The sequence below is a fragment of the Pituophis catenifer genome, unplaced genomic scaffold (assembly GCF_029215685.1).
Source record: "Pituophis catenifer annectens isolate HBS135680 unplaced genomic scaffold, rPitCat1.0.hap2 SCAF_6, whole genome shotgun sequence".
In the NCBI taxonomy this organism is placed as follows: Eukaryota; Metazoa; Chordata; class Lepidosauria; order Squamata; family Colubridae; genus Pituophis; species Pituophis catenifer.
The window spans coordinates 30,222,211-30,239,822 of record NW_027256886.1 but is presented as its reverse complement, the minus strand read 5'-3'; the positions used below and the strand labels follow the sequence as shown (position 1 = coordinate 30,239,822).

At 33.9% G+C, this 17,612-nt stretch overlaps 1 protein-coding gene across 3 annotated transcripts in view; it reads right to left on the bottom strand.

The window, feature by feature from the left end:
- Nucleotides 1–17,612, bottom strand: part of DOCK10 (dedicator of cytokinesis 10) — a 156,908-nt gene that overhangs the window by 55,686 nt on the left and 83,610 nt on the right. For all 3 annotated transcript variants that reach the window (XM_070945998.1, XM_070945997.1, XM_070945999.1), the window contains exons 8-19: nucleotides 14,930–15,098; nucleotides 14,411–14,425; nucleotides 14,141–14,226; nucleotides 13,306–13,389; nucleotides 12,883–13,038; nucleotides 11,204–11,413; nucleotides 9,732–9,854; nucleotides 8,440–8,522; nucleotides 4,947–5,069; nucleotides 2,952–3,031; nucleotides 1,882–2,069; nucleotides 549–614 (exon numbers count right to left, since the gene is read on the bottom strand). In XM_070945998.1, coding sequence (XP_070802099.1) covers nucleotides 549–614; nucleotides 1,882–2,069; nucleotides 2,952–3,031; nucleotides 4,947–5,069; nucleotides 8,440–8,522; nucleotides 9,732–9,854; nucleotides 11,204–11,413; nucleotides 12,883–13,038; nucleotides 13,306–13,389; nucleotides 14,141–14,226; nucleotides 14,411–14,425; nucleotides 14,930–15,098 — 1,383 coding nt within the window. The remainder of the gene's footprint in view (nucleotides 1–548; nucleotides 615–1,881; nucleotides 2,070–2,951; nucleotides 3,032–4,946; nucleotides 5,070–8,439; nucleotides 8,523–9,731; nucleotides 9,855–11,203; nucleotides 11,414–12,882; nucleotides 13,039–13,305; nucleotides 13,390–14,140; nucleotides 14,227–14,410; nucleotides 14,426–14,929; nucleotides 15,099–17,612) is intronic.

The following is a 17,612-nucleotide window of genomic DNA, read 5'->3' as shown; positions in this document are numbered from 1 at the left end:
AAAATGACAAGAATAGAATTAGTAAAACTACTTTATTTCTTAACTTTAGATTAAATAACTATTAATAATATTTTTATTTAGTAGTTTCTAGCAATAGCCTCCATCTATCATCAAAAGAAGAAATAAAAAAATATATATGCTAGGAACAGAAAAAAATCTTTGATGAGCTTATATAGCTCTCTGAAACCTAGAAGCTAATGACAATCATCATTGCATTCATACATGGTATGCAGAATGTCTGAATTCAGCACTTCTCCTACTGACCATTCACCTTCATCAACATGATGTTTACCTCAGTTATGAAAGTACATTGAGATTTATCAAGAATTTTGTATTTCATCACATTGCATAGAATCTTGTCAGCAGAACCGGCATTTGCCAGAAAAATCTTGCACTGATTGTTATAAACAACTGTTATGGAAATGTTGGGAAAAAGTAATAGACTGATGATTTTGTAAAAGTTATAGATCATAATCACTTCACCACAGGATATCCAAAGAAATCTGTTCCACCATATTATGCTACAGCTGGAATTCATCTTGACTCACCTTCACCGGCTTGGCTCCTTCTTCATCTGAGTTTTTAAATTCAATGCACACTGTTATATTCCGTGCCTGTAATACAAATGCAAATAAGATCACTAGCTTTCCACTTAAAAGTTCTGTGAAACATACAGTCTTTTCCAGAACTGTCACAGCGCTGCCAACTGAGAGTAAAGCCCAGAAGTGAAATAAAGTAGAGTGGAAAAATGGAAATATTTAACTTCTTCATGATACTTCAGGTCAGCTGAATTATTTGAAAATAGATTATATGAAAATAGATTGAAGACTTTAAACTTCAAAAATAATTTAAAAGGTAGCATGTGCATGTATGCGCATATAAGCATGAACAATTACCAAGAAAAAACCAGAAAATAAAAACAATCTGCTTCTGTTTAATTTTCATGTGGATGGCTTTGAAACAAGTTCAGTGAAACCTATTTTGCTGAAAGTATGAATCATTAGTACATATTCCATTCCATTATAGTACTTACTCTATTGCCATTTCATTAATAGCCATGAAAGGTTAATTTGAAGAAAGCAAAAAGAGAAAAATGGCCACCAGGAATAGTAATTCATATACAAGCAATAAAATCAACCAGGCTGTTTTAATATAAATATGTAGATGTGACTGAGATTTCAAAGACAACAAGTTTCATGTTCTCAATGTGGAAAAAATCAGCCTTAGGTGATTTAAGGGGATAAGTTGATTGTCTTCAATAGGGAACAATAAACAAATGAATCATTTGTTCATTTCACAAATGAAAAAAAGCATCCACTACTCCTTTTGGCTTCCAACTGTTCTCTCATTAGGATAACCCATAGGTTAAACCACTCCAGCATTTTACAAGTACTTCTCAACTTATGACCACAATTGGACTAGAATTTCCATTGCTAATCAAGGTGATTTCTATGGAAGTCATGCCTGGTTTGAAATCTTTTTTGACGTAGTTGTTAACAAATCACTGCAGTTGAGGGAATAACACAGTTGTGATGTGAATCTGGCTTAACTCATTTTGTCTCTTGGAAGCTGTCTGGCAAGGACACAAATGGCAATGACATGGCCCTGGGACTTTGCAACTGTGATAAAATACATGTCGGGTGCCAAGTGCTCAAATTTTTATCATGTGATTGTAGTGAAGGTGCATTGGTTGTAAGTGTGAAGACTGGCCATAAGTCCTAGCATTCTTTTTTCAGTGCATTTGTAACTTTGAATGGTGATTACACAAATAGTTATAAATTGGGGACTACCTGTATTCCAAATTCCTATAGAACTTATGAAGTCTATTTTTAAGTAAACATGCTAAAATTTGCTTGGCTGTTGTATTATTGATGGTCATACCTTGTTGAAGCATTTTTGGTTATCATATTTCAGATGCTTGGGATAGATATACATTTGGTTTTTATATATTTTATAAGCCTGAGAATATTTTGTAGATTCTTGAACAAATTCTTCCACTTCTACTGTTGGTTGATAGTCCTTGATATTATTGAAGGGCTTGTTTGGTATAAAAGATGATGTTACAGAGTCTGAAGGGAAAAATAAAGTAAAAGAAAAATCCATTCACTACACCATTCACTACTTAAAATATTAAAGCAATCTGGCAAGTCTATGAATGCACTAGAGTTTCTATCTTTTACGGACCCTTTCCCAACAATAGTTATTTCATTACTTCAAGAATGATGAGCCAATTAAATGATGATTTTTTAAAAAAATATAAGACTGACATATGGAGGTATCACCAGGTATCTGTCAGCAGAATGCAAGAGAAATTTCTTCTTTTCCCTCTGCCACATGTATAATTTCCATCTTGTTCCAAATAACGATTGGGAATTGATTTTGCAGGTGTACCATGATTGAATAAAGGAGGACTGAAATTCACCACTCTCTATTCTGTTTATTACATGCAATTCTCCAATGGAGGAATCCAATAATATACTATGCTTATTTAAGCCGCAAAGCTTGTATTACATATATTTATGTGGAATTGAAAGTTGAAATGGAAAAATCTGATTAACAGTGGAAATCACGCCACTTAGATTTAAGAAATTTAGAAAAGTATTTCTTAAATTAGTGACCCAGTTCTAGAAACATTGACAAAATATAAAATATGGTCATTCACAGAGCACATTTTGAAGTAGAAAAGGTAGTCTTTCTAACCATCTTTCACTAGCAAATCCCATTATATATATTATGCATAGTACCATAATTTCAACTGCTGCCCTATTAACAAAGTAAAATCTATATGTCTCTTGATGTCCTGCCTAAACGCTGCTCTTGAGCACAGCAACCACAAAAATCAATTTAAAGCATATAAATTATAAAGGAACAATCTTAAAACAACCAAAAAAATTGCACTGTCTTCTTGGACGGTTTATGCATTGTAGACGTTTTATAAAATGAGTTCATACTTGGATGGTCCAAAGGTAGCCAATCAACAGCAATTTCTAAACTTCCAGGGATAATCTGAATTTTATTAATTTTCTCAGTTCTGCAAACATAAAAAAAAATAATGTTTACATTATTGATATCAAAGTAAAGTGAATGCTGTAATTAAAGTGTGAAGAATTAAAAAATAGTTTATTTAATATTTCTATTAGCTCAAAAGAGTTGCAAAAGTATACAATAGATGAACACACTGTATTCAAACATCTTAAAAACATAAACAGTTGCAAAATAAAAATGAAGTAAATTCATAGCAACAGTGGAAAATGTATAAACACATGAAAATGATAGGTTTAAAAATTGAGACACTATAAAAGTCTGATCTAGGAAACCAAGCAAATGCACCCATCTCAAAACCTGTTTAGCTGAATTCTTCCTCATGTCCCACAAGGCCTTAACCACCAAGTGCATGCAGAAAAGATCACAGAAGCTTGATGGTTTCATTCAGAAAATTTATTATAGTTTTACTATATTTATTTATACAAATATAGTAAAAACTGGTATCCTAAAAATAGAATAGAATAGAATAGAATAGAATAGAATAGAATAGAATAGAATAGAACAGAACAGAACAGAACAGAACAGAACAGAACCGAACAGAACAGAACAGAATAGAATTTTTTATTGGCCAAGTGTGATTAGACACACAAGGAATTTTTCTTGGTGCATAAGCTCTCAGTGTACATAAAAGAAAAGATACGTTCATCAAGAATCATAAGGTACAACATTTAATGATAGCCATAGGGTACAAATAAGCAATCAGGAAACAATATCAATATAAATCGTAAGGATACAAGCAACAAAGTTACAGATAGTCTTCATTTCATGACCATTCAAAATGACAATGGCACTGAAAAAAGTGACTTATCACCATTGTTCATTGCAGCATCTTCATGGTCATGTGACCAAAATTCAGACGCTTGGCAACTGGCATGTATTTATGACTGTTGCAGTGTCCTGTGATCACCTTTTGAGAACTTCTGACAAACAAAGTCAATGGGGAAGCCAGATTCATTTAACAACTGTTACACTGAATTATCTTTTTTTGGAGTCAGAGAAATTCTGCTGCACACTAGCATTTAGACTTATTCCATGGAACTATCTATGTAGGCAAAGATTTGTCTAGAACTTAGACAAACAAATTAAGATTGAACAAATCTTGCTTATTTGAGTTTTTATAAGTCACTAAGCAAGTATACGGAAAGGATGTATTGCTCAAGGAGGATGAATCTTAAACAAAACAGCTGTTATATAAGAGAAAACAGAAGCTACAATTAGGACATTTCCACATTGTTGCACTTTTCACTAACTAAACTCATAGATACAATTTGAACAGAATCTGTGGTTGTCTTCACTTTTGCCAGCTTGAAATGCTGACAATGTGGAGTGAAAAATAGCTGCCCATTCCTAAAGTGCTGCAGTTTGGGCAGCAACAAAAATCCCCTCATCCATTTCATCGGAGGAAGAATTATGGGCTGGGAGAAGAGATTGGGGGCAGTGTTTCCCTTCGATAAAGAAATGGAGCTAAAATATTTCACTTTGTTGTGATTTCAGCTATACCATAGTTGAGCAAGAAATGTAACAGCTCCGCTGTCCAACAACTTGTTAGATGAAGAAATCCCAAACTGCCTCCAAAGAAGGTCCAAATCCTTGTGCAGAAGCACCTTTAATAAAGGTTAATAAAATCTAGCAATTTTCCAGTAAATTATTCTGCATCTCTATTATTCTCTCTTTTCTTTTCCTCGGGCAGCCATTATATTTGTTACTGTATGAAACACTTCTCCAGTTTTCTTGGATAAGTTTTCTGGAAGCTCACTTTGGCAGAGAAGTAACTAATGCGAAAACTGTTCCATTTTAATAAGTTATTTTGGCATTGGCACTTTTTGAGCAAACAAAGCTATTGATGTATAGTAGTTAGTACTATGTTGTAGTTTTAGAAACTTAAGCCAAGGACATCTTACCTTCTGTATTCACTTATAAGTTTAATTAAATCATCTGTTGAAATTTTGTTACTTTCTTGTCGGAACAAAGGTGAAAACCGGGAATCTCTGTCAATATTTCCCTGATTATCCTTAAAGACGGGCCTGTCAGGAAAGAAAAACAATACAGAAGATGATGAATTAGTTACTTGCTAATTAATTCTCATTTAATCATTCCCAAAGCTTTGAGGTGTACCAAACTACTAAAAACTAGCCAAGGGTTTTTTACTAATTCCATAGTTTCTAAATTATCCATGTTCCATAAATTAAATGAGGCAGTAGTACCATGTTAAATGCATTAACACTGATATAAACACCAATATGAGACACCATGAGAATGACATCAAAGTAAGCTTCCACAGACTTGTATTATTATTGGGTTTTGTTTAACTATTTCCGACTCATGAACACTATGAATTTTATAGTGATGGTAAAATTGTTCCCACAGTGTTCAACAATTGTCACATATTAAAACATAACATTATTAAAACAAGAGCCACGGCTCTTATAGATGAGAATAGTGCTAAAGTTATTTGCATGCATAGTTACCTAGGAACCAGTCTCATTGAATCCAGTGAGATTTAATTAAAAAAAATAGTGTAGATTAAAAAATTAGCTTTTATAAAAATGAATTTCTAGCCCCATTAATTCTTCACTTTGGATTTTATTCTTCATCTTTTACTTTTAAGCTTTTCCTTTTAAAATATAGAGCAAGATTCTCTATTACTGCAAACCAGGACAACAGTTGAACTGGAGGATATGTATCTGCCATAAAGAACACTCTAATTTTGCAAATAGTTAAGATCTTTTGCAGACAGGGTTCTAAATCTTTTTGAATGAGAATAATAGAATGAAAAAGATATGTGGAAAATATTTTGTGGGAAAATCAACTTTCCATGTCCAAATCGTATTTGCAAATTCTGGCAGCTGTGGTAGGAATATGAGAATGGAAGACTGACTTGTCACAGTGTAATGCTAAGGCATGTTGTAATTATTGACTCTCAGGAAAGTACACATGGCATCAGCCCCAAATTCAGGATATATAAATGCACATTGTAATAAAAAAGACTTTCAGCTCCAAGTCTGGAAAATCAGGAATCTTGAAAGGATATGTAAAGATTGTTCTAAAAGTGTCCAATATAGGTTATTTCATTTGGTTTTCTTGTTTAAAGAAACATTTAAAACAAGAGCAGTATTTGATGTCAGAAATTAAACATTGGAAACAAAATTCACAATCCAAGCTTTCTGCTTTTCATCAGTTAGGCCAATTTTTCTGAAGTAGGTTGTGTGTGTCTAATGGGAAAAATGTTTTTAGATGGTAAGATTTTATAAAGAAAAATTCAACTTTTATATCTTTAATCCAGTATATATACTGTGTATATATATATATATATATATATATATATATATATATATATATATACATATATATATATATATATATATATATATATATATATATATATATATATATACATACATACACACACACACACACACACACACACACACACACACACACAATTGTAAGCTGCCCAGAGTTGCTTTGCAAAGTGAAATGGGCACCATATTAATTTAACAAACAAACAAACAAACAAACAAAAATATAAACAAGGTACTGGTATTCATTCAGTCCAAAAGGTAGAAATTATCCTGCTATCTGTCTTCAGTCACTTCATGGGCACCAAGGGTCAGGAAATGTATTGGCTAGTTACGAAAATGCTATTGGATATGAAATACTGTAACTGAACTATTGAAAGTAGTATTTACCATATTTTTCGGAGTATAAGACGCACCGGAGTATAAGACGCACCTACCTTTTTTGGTGAGAAAAAGAAGAAAAAGAAATATCCCTCTGCCTCAGAGCAATTTTGGCTCGTTACAGCATACAGCAAACATTTTCGTTTTCAGCATAGCTTGATTAGCACAAGGGAAAAAAAAATCTGCTGCAGCAATTTACCTCTTTGCAGCAAGCAGCAGAGCCCTGTCCAAAACAGCTGAGAGCAAATCAGCTGAGAGTCGGGAGGCCGATCTAATCAACTTGTGCTAATTAGGCTGTGCTGAAGCTGAAAGGAGCTGTTTTTTCTTGCTATTTGCTTGCAAGGAGGTAACTGCTGCGAGGCAGAGGCCAAAGGGTGGGGGCCAGTGGGTGGGCGGGGCTACATTTGGTGTATAAGACGAATGTCTTATTCGTCTTATACACGAATAAGGGGGGGAAAAGGTGCATCTTGTACTCCGAAAAATACGGTAATATAGAGGTGAAGCAGCCACCTGCAGGCATGAAGCCCAACCAATTTCATCTTGCTCCTCACTTCATTCATTCAACAATCTTGATCATATGAAATAAAGCCACATAAATATATATAATTGTAAAATATATCTTTATGTTGTAGATTTCTTTTAGTCCTGACATAGACCAAAGCAGACACAAAAGGAAGGAGGGAAGAGGTAAAAGAAGAGTCATTGCCACTGCTATTATTACCATTGCAATCTCTTTTGCTGTTCCTAAGTCAATGGTCATCTGAACAGCAACATCATGTGCTGGAAGTTGAGCTGAGATGGCTTCACTTTTGGCCACTTTATTCCTGTTCTCACCATTTTCAGACAAGAATCAAGAAAGAATAGTGGTGCCATATCTGTGCTTTAAAAATCTATACTAGCAGTTGTTGACAGTAAAGGCATACAGCAGAGCATTCTAATTCTCCGTACCAAATGAAAAGTTTGCTTTGGAACCAAGAGAACTCTAATTTTTACTTCTCTAGTTTGATAGGAATAGACAATTCAAGGCATGTTCAATAGTGAAGAACAAACCTGTTTCCCAGATGTTTCCTAGTAATATCCTACCCAAATAACAACGTGATTTTGCTTAATTCTTGAGCCCAGATAAGGCTAGTTAGGTGCTGTCATAGCTGTTATAACATAGCTGTTATAATTTCTCACAAGCTTGCATAATACTGATGAATGCAGACTCCATAGTGTTAAATTGCAATGTATGAAAACTATTATTTTACTGGTATATCAAAATATATTCCTTTCTTGTTGGAGAGAAGCAATTTCTAAAACTAAGTAGAAATTTCCTGGCAGTCAGAACAATTAATCAGTGGAATGACTTGCCTCCAGAAGCTGTGGGTACTCCAACACTACAAGTTTTAAAGAAGAGATTGGACAATGATTTGTCTGAAATAATATAGGGTTTCCTGAGCAGGGGATTAGACTAGAAGACCTCCAAGGCCCCTTCCAACTATGTTATTCTGTTATTTTTTATGGTAAATACCAAAAATATAGAATGAAATCAAATATGATTTCCCTTAGTGAACAGCAAATACTGATAACCTCTTCTTTTTCTGTTAGAAACTATATCAATTCACAGATATCAAAACAGCGGATATTGTGCCTTGTATGAACCAATACATTTTATAATGTCTAACCAGGTGCAAAATTGCTAATATTTGATAGATATTTGGTAATTACATACCGTACAGACCAAGCAAAGGGCATCCGATATTTTCCCAACTTGTTGCAGAATTGTTTGTTGGATTTTAATACTTTTAGGGCCCACTAGAAAAAAATCAGAGAAAAAGTTAAAGAAGGGTCACTTCAAACTCTATTCAGAATAATTTAACTTTAGACCAGTGGTGACATTTTGGTGATGAAGCACTATAGTATCATCATTGGAAAGGATCTTCTATGCCACTTAGCCACTTAAAATGATGCAGAAAAACCCGAACTAGAGCAGCACAGAAGGTTTCTAGATAATTTCAGCCTGATAAATCTACCTAATAGTTATCATTGAGAAATTTTTGAGCAACGGCAGACATATTTCATGATGAACTTGGATGTCTCGCATATACCAGGTTTTTTTAAGTTTTAGAAAAGTCTTTTTTTTATGAACACAATGCTCAATGCTTAAATTGCTGAGATGAAAGCAAAAGGAGCATATATGCAACAAATGTTAAAGATTAGGAAGCAAATTTAAAATATAAAATCATGTAACATAAGCAGAGGGAAAAGTAATAGGTTGCTTAAATACCAATTAGCTGTCACTTAAATACAGTTGTACATATATACTTAGTATACATTGAAAAGGACATAATATACCCGAAGATACCCACTGATGGGTTTCTAACTAACCTCCCATGGAATTGATTCTATTATTTTGACTTCATTAAGAGGTTTTGCTTATTCATAGAAAAAAGGGATATATTTCTAATCTCAAATATTGCAGCTAGATAGGTAAAATCTCCTAGCTATCACACTTCTTCCATCTACAGGTCAGATACCTGTAATAGTACGTGGGAATGGCCTTGGGAGACTGAGCCCAGAGGCAGTGCCTAGGGAATGGTCAGTTAAGAGACAGCATAGTCTGCAGCTGAACAGTGGGTAGGGCAAGAGGCTCAGAAAAGATTCCCCCTAATTTCTCTAGGTGCAAAGGAAACGAGGAAGAACTGTAATTTCACTTTTGCAGGATTCTGTTAATGTAGCCTTACAATAAAGTAGAATTAATTCATCTGGTCATGTTCCCTATCTGGTCTACCTGGTAAAGCTGACATTAGCGCAGCTTACATTACTTATTTTTGGAAGCACTTAACTTCCACAATGAAAGAATTGGCTCTTTCATTGAGAATAAGAAGCACAGATTGCATAAACAAACAGAAATGCTTCCTGCTCCTATAGATTGCCAATGCTGTCTCTAGAGATGGTTTCTCTTGTCAATAGTTAATCTGACCCTTAGGATTTGAAAGCCATTTATGTTCCCTATTACATTACCTTGTTGGAGTCTGGGTTTCTTATATAAGGTTCTGCACTGGTAGCAATATTTCCCATGAGGACCTTTTCAATTTTTGCCACCAAAACAATTTCAGAATGAAGGTTACTAATGGAGAAAATTCCCTGAAGGTAGAAAATAAATCAGTAAGTAGCAATCTAGATACAACAAACAAGTTATTTTACTTAAAGAATTATTCTGCAACATAAAAATGTCATCAACTCTAATTTGCCTTAATCTCCAAACCTCTGCCTTTTTCTGACAAAATATCCAACTTCTTCTAGAGTAATTTGGTTCCACTGATGTGTAATGCAGATTTTATTCTATTTTTAGAGGAAGAAACATGGCATACAAGGGAGTAATACGAGGCTGTGGGGAACCAATGGTGGGTTTCAAAATGTCATACAGCCTGCAGCATCCTGAAAGAGTTTTGGTGAGCAATAAGGATTTTATCAGTCATTTTGTTGACTGGATATATTTTATTAAGAAGTTGACAATATTAAGGAGTTCAAAACCTGTGGCTGAATGATGCATAGACTATCAAATGGGCATTTGCTGATGGTATAGAAATCTCTAATGTCCTTCTTCATGAAGCAGCAAATTTCTTTACTCTGACAAGTTTTACATAAGCAGCAAGAATCAGATAATGGATGATTATACACGAAGAGGCCTACTTGAAAAACCCGATGACAAACATAACTTTTATAACAACCTCAATTGTAGATTGTGGAAAGTTTTTATTTTTATTGCAGATAACAACAGTTTTATATTTTGCCTTTATATGGAAATGTTGACCTTGTGTGGGGATATATAGAACATTAAGAAAATTTGAAAAAAAATGTTCTTCAATGTGGTGTCCTCTAGGATTACTATCATTCCACATAGGAATTATGGGATTTACAGTTCAAAAATAATCAGAAATAGAATAGAAGAAGAATAGAATAGAATTCTTTATTGGCCAAGTGCAATTGGAAACACAAGGAATTTGTCTTGGTGCATACGCTCTCAGTGTACATAAAAGAAAAGATACATTCGTCAAGAATCATAAGATATAACACTTAATGATAGTCATAGGGAACAAATAAGTAATCAAGTCATATTAGGAAACAGTCAATATAAATCTTAAGGATACCAGCAACAAGGTTATAGTCATACAGTCATAAATGGGAGGATATGGGTGATAAGAACGATGAGAAGATAAAGATAAGTAATGCAGACTTAGTAACTAGTTTGACAGTGTTGAGGGAATTATTTGTTTAGTAGAGTGATGGCGTTCAGGAAAAAACTGTTCTTGTGTCTAGTTGTTCTGGTGTGCAGTGCTCTATTACTCATGGAAGGGAAGAGTGCTTGTAGCTACCTACCTACTGCTTTGTAATAATTCAAATCCAAATAACCATGGCATACAATTTTCTTTAAAGATGACTTTCAGTTGATGTTCACAACTGAATGCCTATGAACAAAACAGATTTGTTACCTGTTTGGGATGCTTCAGCCACTCTTCTGGGAATCCTTTAACCTGAGGTTCTTCAGCTTTGTTACCAGTTGTTTCAACAGTTCCATTTTCTGATGAGGATGATATCATATGTCTAACAATAGTATGATTCAGGTCCACATGGAAATCAGCAGAGAGCTTTCGGTTGTCCCTTAAGTCAAAAAGAGCCACACTCACAAAAAAGGGCTCAATCTGTAAACAATAAATAAATAAAAATATTTATTTATTTGCCAGCCATCTCACAAATATGATTCTTGGTGGCTAATTATGTATTAAAATCACACAGTTAATAAGATAACAACAACATTAAATAACACGTATAAAAAGTAATAAAAAAACCCTGAAATATATCTCAAATATGTCTACTGAGTTTAATAAGTTGTCTAAGCTGTGAATTCAAGAGGTTTTTCTATAAATAATTAGAATTCTATGTATAATTGTATGCTACTTTAAGATGCTCAAATGTCAGAATAAAACATTCTGATAGCATATAGCCCCTTTTCTCCTTCATAAACAAAGAAGGTTCAAATTGGGAAATTATGGTTATCAACCTAAGAACAGGTTACTTTGTTCAAACTATGGAAACAGATACGAACTCTGAAGACAAGTACAAGTTAGCCATCATTTTGAGCTCATTTAATTTACTGACTTGTTCTTAAGTTAATGTTCCTAAATTGGAGACTGAGATTTAAATTAATTTTCATTATTTAATTCATAAAAATGCATAGGAGACTAAATACATAGAGTAAATACTTGTTCATAACTTACCAAATTGAATCATGATAATACAAGCCAGTACTACTGGTATATTTATCTTCTATTTTGTAATACATTAATATTGCCTATTTCATCATATCCTTTGCAGTTAAGAAAAAACTATCATTTCTTTCTGAATTTTCTCAACACACCATCCTGGTCTGCATCCCACACATTTATGTACTTTTCCCATTCTCATTCTAGAATTATTTTCTGTCTTTATTCATTTATTTCCTAGCAAAACAAGTCTTTAAAACATAGCTGCTGTTATCTCCCAATGAATGAAATCAATTCGTTGGCAGAAAGCAATGGAAGTTAAATTGTTCAGAATTTAAATAGTTCCATCCATTGCATTTTATTTTAAATATAATATTGACAAGTGATATATTTAGAAGAAGTACTATGATTTTCCCCATTTTTTATTTGCATTGTTTACAACAAATAACAATTTTTCCAACAGATGTCAGGGTTTTTGTCATTTTAGTATAAAATTCATAAATTATTCTGTGGAAAAATAGGTTGTTATTCTATATCAACTACGATTAATGTTATTAGGTATTACATTATATATTGGAATAGTTTGAACTTTTGATACCCAGGTCCCTTAGTAGAAAGAAGCTGAAGAAGCTTCTTGGATGAGATGTGAAACATCGTCGAAGAAAAATCAGAAAGTCCAGTTGCCTCTCGAAAAAGCACCTTTGTGAAATCTGTTTGCTCAGTTTACCAGAAAAACACTTAGGAACATAAAATCCCTGCTAGATCAGATAAAATGACCACCGTGGTTGTCAAAATGCTTCTGTAAGTTCACATAGGAAAGTTCCCCTATTCCTCCCAGCAACTGATATTTAAAGCATGCTGTGTCTCACTGGAGAAGCATAGATTTCTTCAACCTGCTTCAAACTTACATTGGTAACTGGATCATTTTCATTATCAGAAACACAAGCTTGAAGATTGAGACTAAGGGATTTGCATGTTATCATGATTTGCTTTGTCTCTTTCTCCTCAAAAGGTTTGAGCAATCGATCCATTTCTGTGAACTCCTTTCTTTGTGTGTTCGAGCTCTAGAATTGGACATTGAGATAATTAGCTCTTCAAAATCAATATACAAAGCATCTTACAAAGGTAGAAGAAAATAGACTGTTTTGGGATACAGATATATGACCAGTCAAGAGTAAATCTCTATCCTTGGAAACTAGTCGTACAGAACAACTTAAAATATAAAATATATGCAATAAAAGCACTTAAAATTACAAGGCTGGTAATTAACTCACTATGCTACTTGCTTTTATTCAACCTTACTTGGAAATTAAAAGGAACATTTTACTTACAGCAATGTCAGGGTCTAAAGAGAAAAGGTTTAGCCGATCTACATTCCGAGATTCTTGAACACTTTTTTCTGTTTCTGTGAGGTACTGCAAAGATAAGAATTCTTTGATATACAATCACTGTGATAGGTAAATGGATAACAGGTAAATAGATGATAGATAATATAGATATGTTAGATTATATAGATAGTTAGATAATTACATACATACACACACTCACACACACACTCACACACACACACACACCCCAATACATATACATATACATATACATATACATATACATATACATATACATATACATATACATATACATATACATATACATATACATATACATATACATACTATATACTGCTTTTGAGCCAGAGCTGATTCTTGGAAGCTGCCTAAAGAAATTCTTTCATTTTCGTGGCAAACTTTTCAGAAGTGGTTTGCCATAGCTTGCTCTCTAGGGCTGAGAGAAAATGATTGGCCCAAGATCACCCAGCCAATTTTGTGTCTCAGGTGGACACAAGATATAGAACTCAAGATATTCTGGTTTATTGTCTGAAGTGTCAGCTACTATACCAAAATGGCTTTGTAATCATTGTCTTAGTTCAAATGATCTGATGACATTTTTTAATTCTAATATTTTCACCCTAAAATGTGATAGCTTGTAAAAGTAAAGTACCATGATATATCATCACAATAAAAAGATAGCTGATTTTTTGTTTGACATACAGTAGTATGCTTTTAAATGCTAGTAACTTGAAATTTATTTTCAAGTTTTCATGTGGCATAATAATATTTATAATAAACAAAGATTTTTCACCCTGTAACAACAATAATCTCTTACTTTAGCAATATCTGGATGTAAATTATTCTCTGAAGAATCATTTTCCTCTTCAGGGCGGTCATAATTCATGCAAATGTCTTCAGAATCTTAAATACATACACAGATTCAAAAGAGTAAAGATTATTTCTTCCATTGTGTCTTACAGATACATTTTAAATCACAGAAAAAGCTTATTGCATATAGTATTTTAAATCTTTAGAGCCGTGATGGCGAACCTGTGGCACCTGTGCCAGAGGTGGCATGCAGCATCTTCTCTGATGGCACACAAGCCATTGCCCAGTTCAGCTTGCTGCGGATGCGCGTGCGCCTCCCTCCAGTTACCTGGTCTTTGGGTATTTGCCGCAGGGGGCAGGGTGCATGTGGGGGGACCACACGCGCATGCGCATGGGGATCTGGGCGCATGCAAGGACCATGCACACATGGGCAGGGGCCGTGCACGCATTGCATTTTGGGGGGTTTGGCGTTCGTGAGTGCATTCGCAGGCACGCGCATGCGCTTTGGGCATTTGATCCGGAAAAGATTAGCTATCACTGCTTTAGAGAATGAATGCTATATGATTTCCTGACATAGTATGTGTAATAAAAGAAGGTTAAAATAAAATGCATTCAAGAATAGCTGGCACCATGGGGATCTTTGTAGCTTAAAAACAAAAATACTTAACACTATGCATTGATCTATAATGGGATTCAAAACACCTGGAGATTTAAATACATAATGCCTCATGAAGTTTAAATTTTTAATTCTTTATTGTGAATGATTAAAAAAAATCTACTTAAAACCTCACATCACTGATGTCAGCACTTTTCCTCTCTTGAATGGACCCTTCTGGGTTTATCTGAAGGATTTTGTTGAGAGTAAAAATCCATTCATCCATATCTTGCTCATTTTCAGCTGCCAGCACAAAGTATGTCAAGTCATTCATTTTCAGCTCAAAGGCATGTTTCCGAAGCCTATTATTCTATTGGTTATAGAGAAGAAAGAAAGAAAGAAAGAAAGAAAGAAAGAAAGAAAGAGAGAGAGAGAGAGAGAGAGAGAGAGAGAGAGAGAGAGAGAGAGAGAGAGAGAAAGAAAGAATTGTTACAGCAATGAAATGTGGCAAATTCCATGTTAAATGATTAAATACTTCCATAAGTTGTGTTATTTAGGAAATGCTAATATGTTATTTAGGATAATTCTCACTGAAATAAGAGTGAATATTTTCTTTAACCATTATGCATTTTACAAATAGGAAGACTTCTAATGAAAAAAAAAAGATCCTTTAACACAGGGACATGAATTCAACAGTGTGTTTTCCAAGGCCTTGTACCAACAGGATTGGAACATTACTCATTTGCACTAATAAGGTTTCAAATATTTTGATTATGGTATATAAAGTATGTATAAACATACTAACTTTATCTTTGTAATACCCTGTTGTTTTCTTTTGTCTTTTTTCCCACAGGACCCATGCCATTCATTCATTCATTCATTCATTCATTTATTTATTTATTTATTTATTTATTTATTTATTTATTTATTTTTGTATACCGCCCTTCTCCAGAGACTCAGGGTGGCTTACAGTGCGTTAAGCAATAGCCTTCATACTTTTGTATATTTATACAAAGTCAGCTTATTGCCCCCACAAACTGGGTCCTCAATTTACCTACTTAGAAAGGATGGAAGACTGACTCAACCTTGAGCCTGGCGAGATTCGATCTTACTTTAATTGCAGACAGCTGGTGTTAAATTACAGTGCTTCTGTCTGTTGAGCTAAACCAGGCTCCTTTATAAGGTCACTGTTTATATTTATAAGGTCACTGTTCATCTAATTTTTCCTAGACATGTTCTTTCTATGGGTTCTAAGTCTCTATCTCATCATATTTGTTGATATTTTTTTTTTAAAAAAGCCAAGAGTCTGCTAGTTCCCTATTGGATAAAGTAGTGTTTCTTAACCTTGGCAACTTTAAGATGTTTGAACTTCAACTCCCAAAAGAGTGGTAGGAGTTGAAGTCTACACAACTTAAAGTTGTTAAGGTTGAAAACAGTGTGAAAAAGCAACCACACACTTTTGTTAGCTGCTTGTCTTCCCCATCTTGAAATTTACTTGGAGGACTGAGATGATGATCTGGTTGTGCTGTTAGAAATGTCTGGTGGTGATGGTGATGGTGATGGTGATGTGCTTGTAGGTGGGGTTTGTAGCCCTAGATTTCTGGAGATTATGGTGAGATTCTTCTTTGGGGCTGAGGTCAAGTTAAAGATGCTCCTTTGTGCATCACCAAAGCCGCTTATTCATGCATGCTACTTTATAAATATGATTCATTTAGACACACCAGAATATCTTCACATTCATACAAATATATACAAATTTTTTGTTTCCTAATTTTATTAGTTTTGTTTGTGAAAAGGCTAGTTATGCTATGAATAGAATATATCAATAATGTTCTCAGAGAAATTAATGACTCCATTCTGGTAAATGGAACATGAAGATTATTTGATTTCAGCAATCTCTTCTCATCTATTTCTAGGTTTACTTCAGATGTGCTCCAGAAACAGAAGTTCTTTGGAGGAGATTTTGTGGTGCATGAGTTATAGTGGAAATGGGAGAACATAGAAAGCCTTCTTCCTCTCTATTTCACAAATAGATGACTTCTATTGTCATGGAAAGTTTAGTATGATACCATTTAGTATTTACCACATAAGCAGCAGCATGTGTGTGCATGTACATATATGTTTCCTGCATACACATTGACACACACACACATATATAAGTTAAAAGTATTTACTATGGTGTCTATGTGTATATGTGTGTATGTGTGTGTGTGTGCCTAAATAGCATAATTTTTGATATAAAAGCAATGCATATTTCACTCTCAAATGTCTTCTTTTTGGAACGTTCAATATAGTAATCCTACCGCTAAGATTTCAGAGTCATATTATCCAAAAAAGTTAATCAAATAGTTTTTTCTGATTAGTATATTGCTAAATGGAAGTTACCAAGGGGAAAGAACTGTTGTATCTAAAATTGTTCCCACTCTTGTTCCCACTCTGGCTGAAATGTATTACTCTGAAGACACAAATGAATTCATATTCATTAGTTTTAGGCATACCAAGCTGTATTCAGAGGAGTGCTAAAATAACTTCATTTAGTCAATTTACAGAAGAAAATAGAAAACAAATATTGAAACACATGCAAGCGAAGCAACATGCTACTATTTTAGATAGAAACATAGAAACAATGATGACTGTTGATATTATAATGCCTTAATTAATCGGTTGCTGATTTCACTGGATCCCTTATAACCATCTTCTTTACAGCTCTTGTTATCTTATGCAAATATTTTTTCCCAAGCAAAAGCTCCAAAGAAAGAGCTCCTTTTAAATCTGTCCTCAGATTATTTTCCCTTCATCTCATGTTATTCAGAAGAAACAAGAAAACATCTTTGTCTATTTTATTTTCTTGAAGGTTAAAAAAAGTCTCTCAGGAATTCAAATA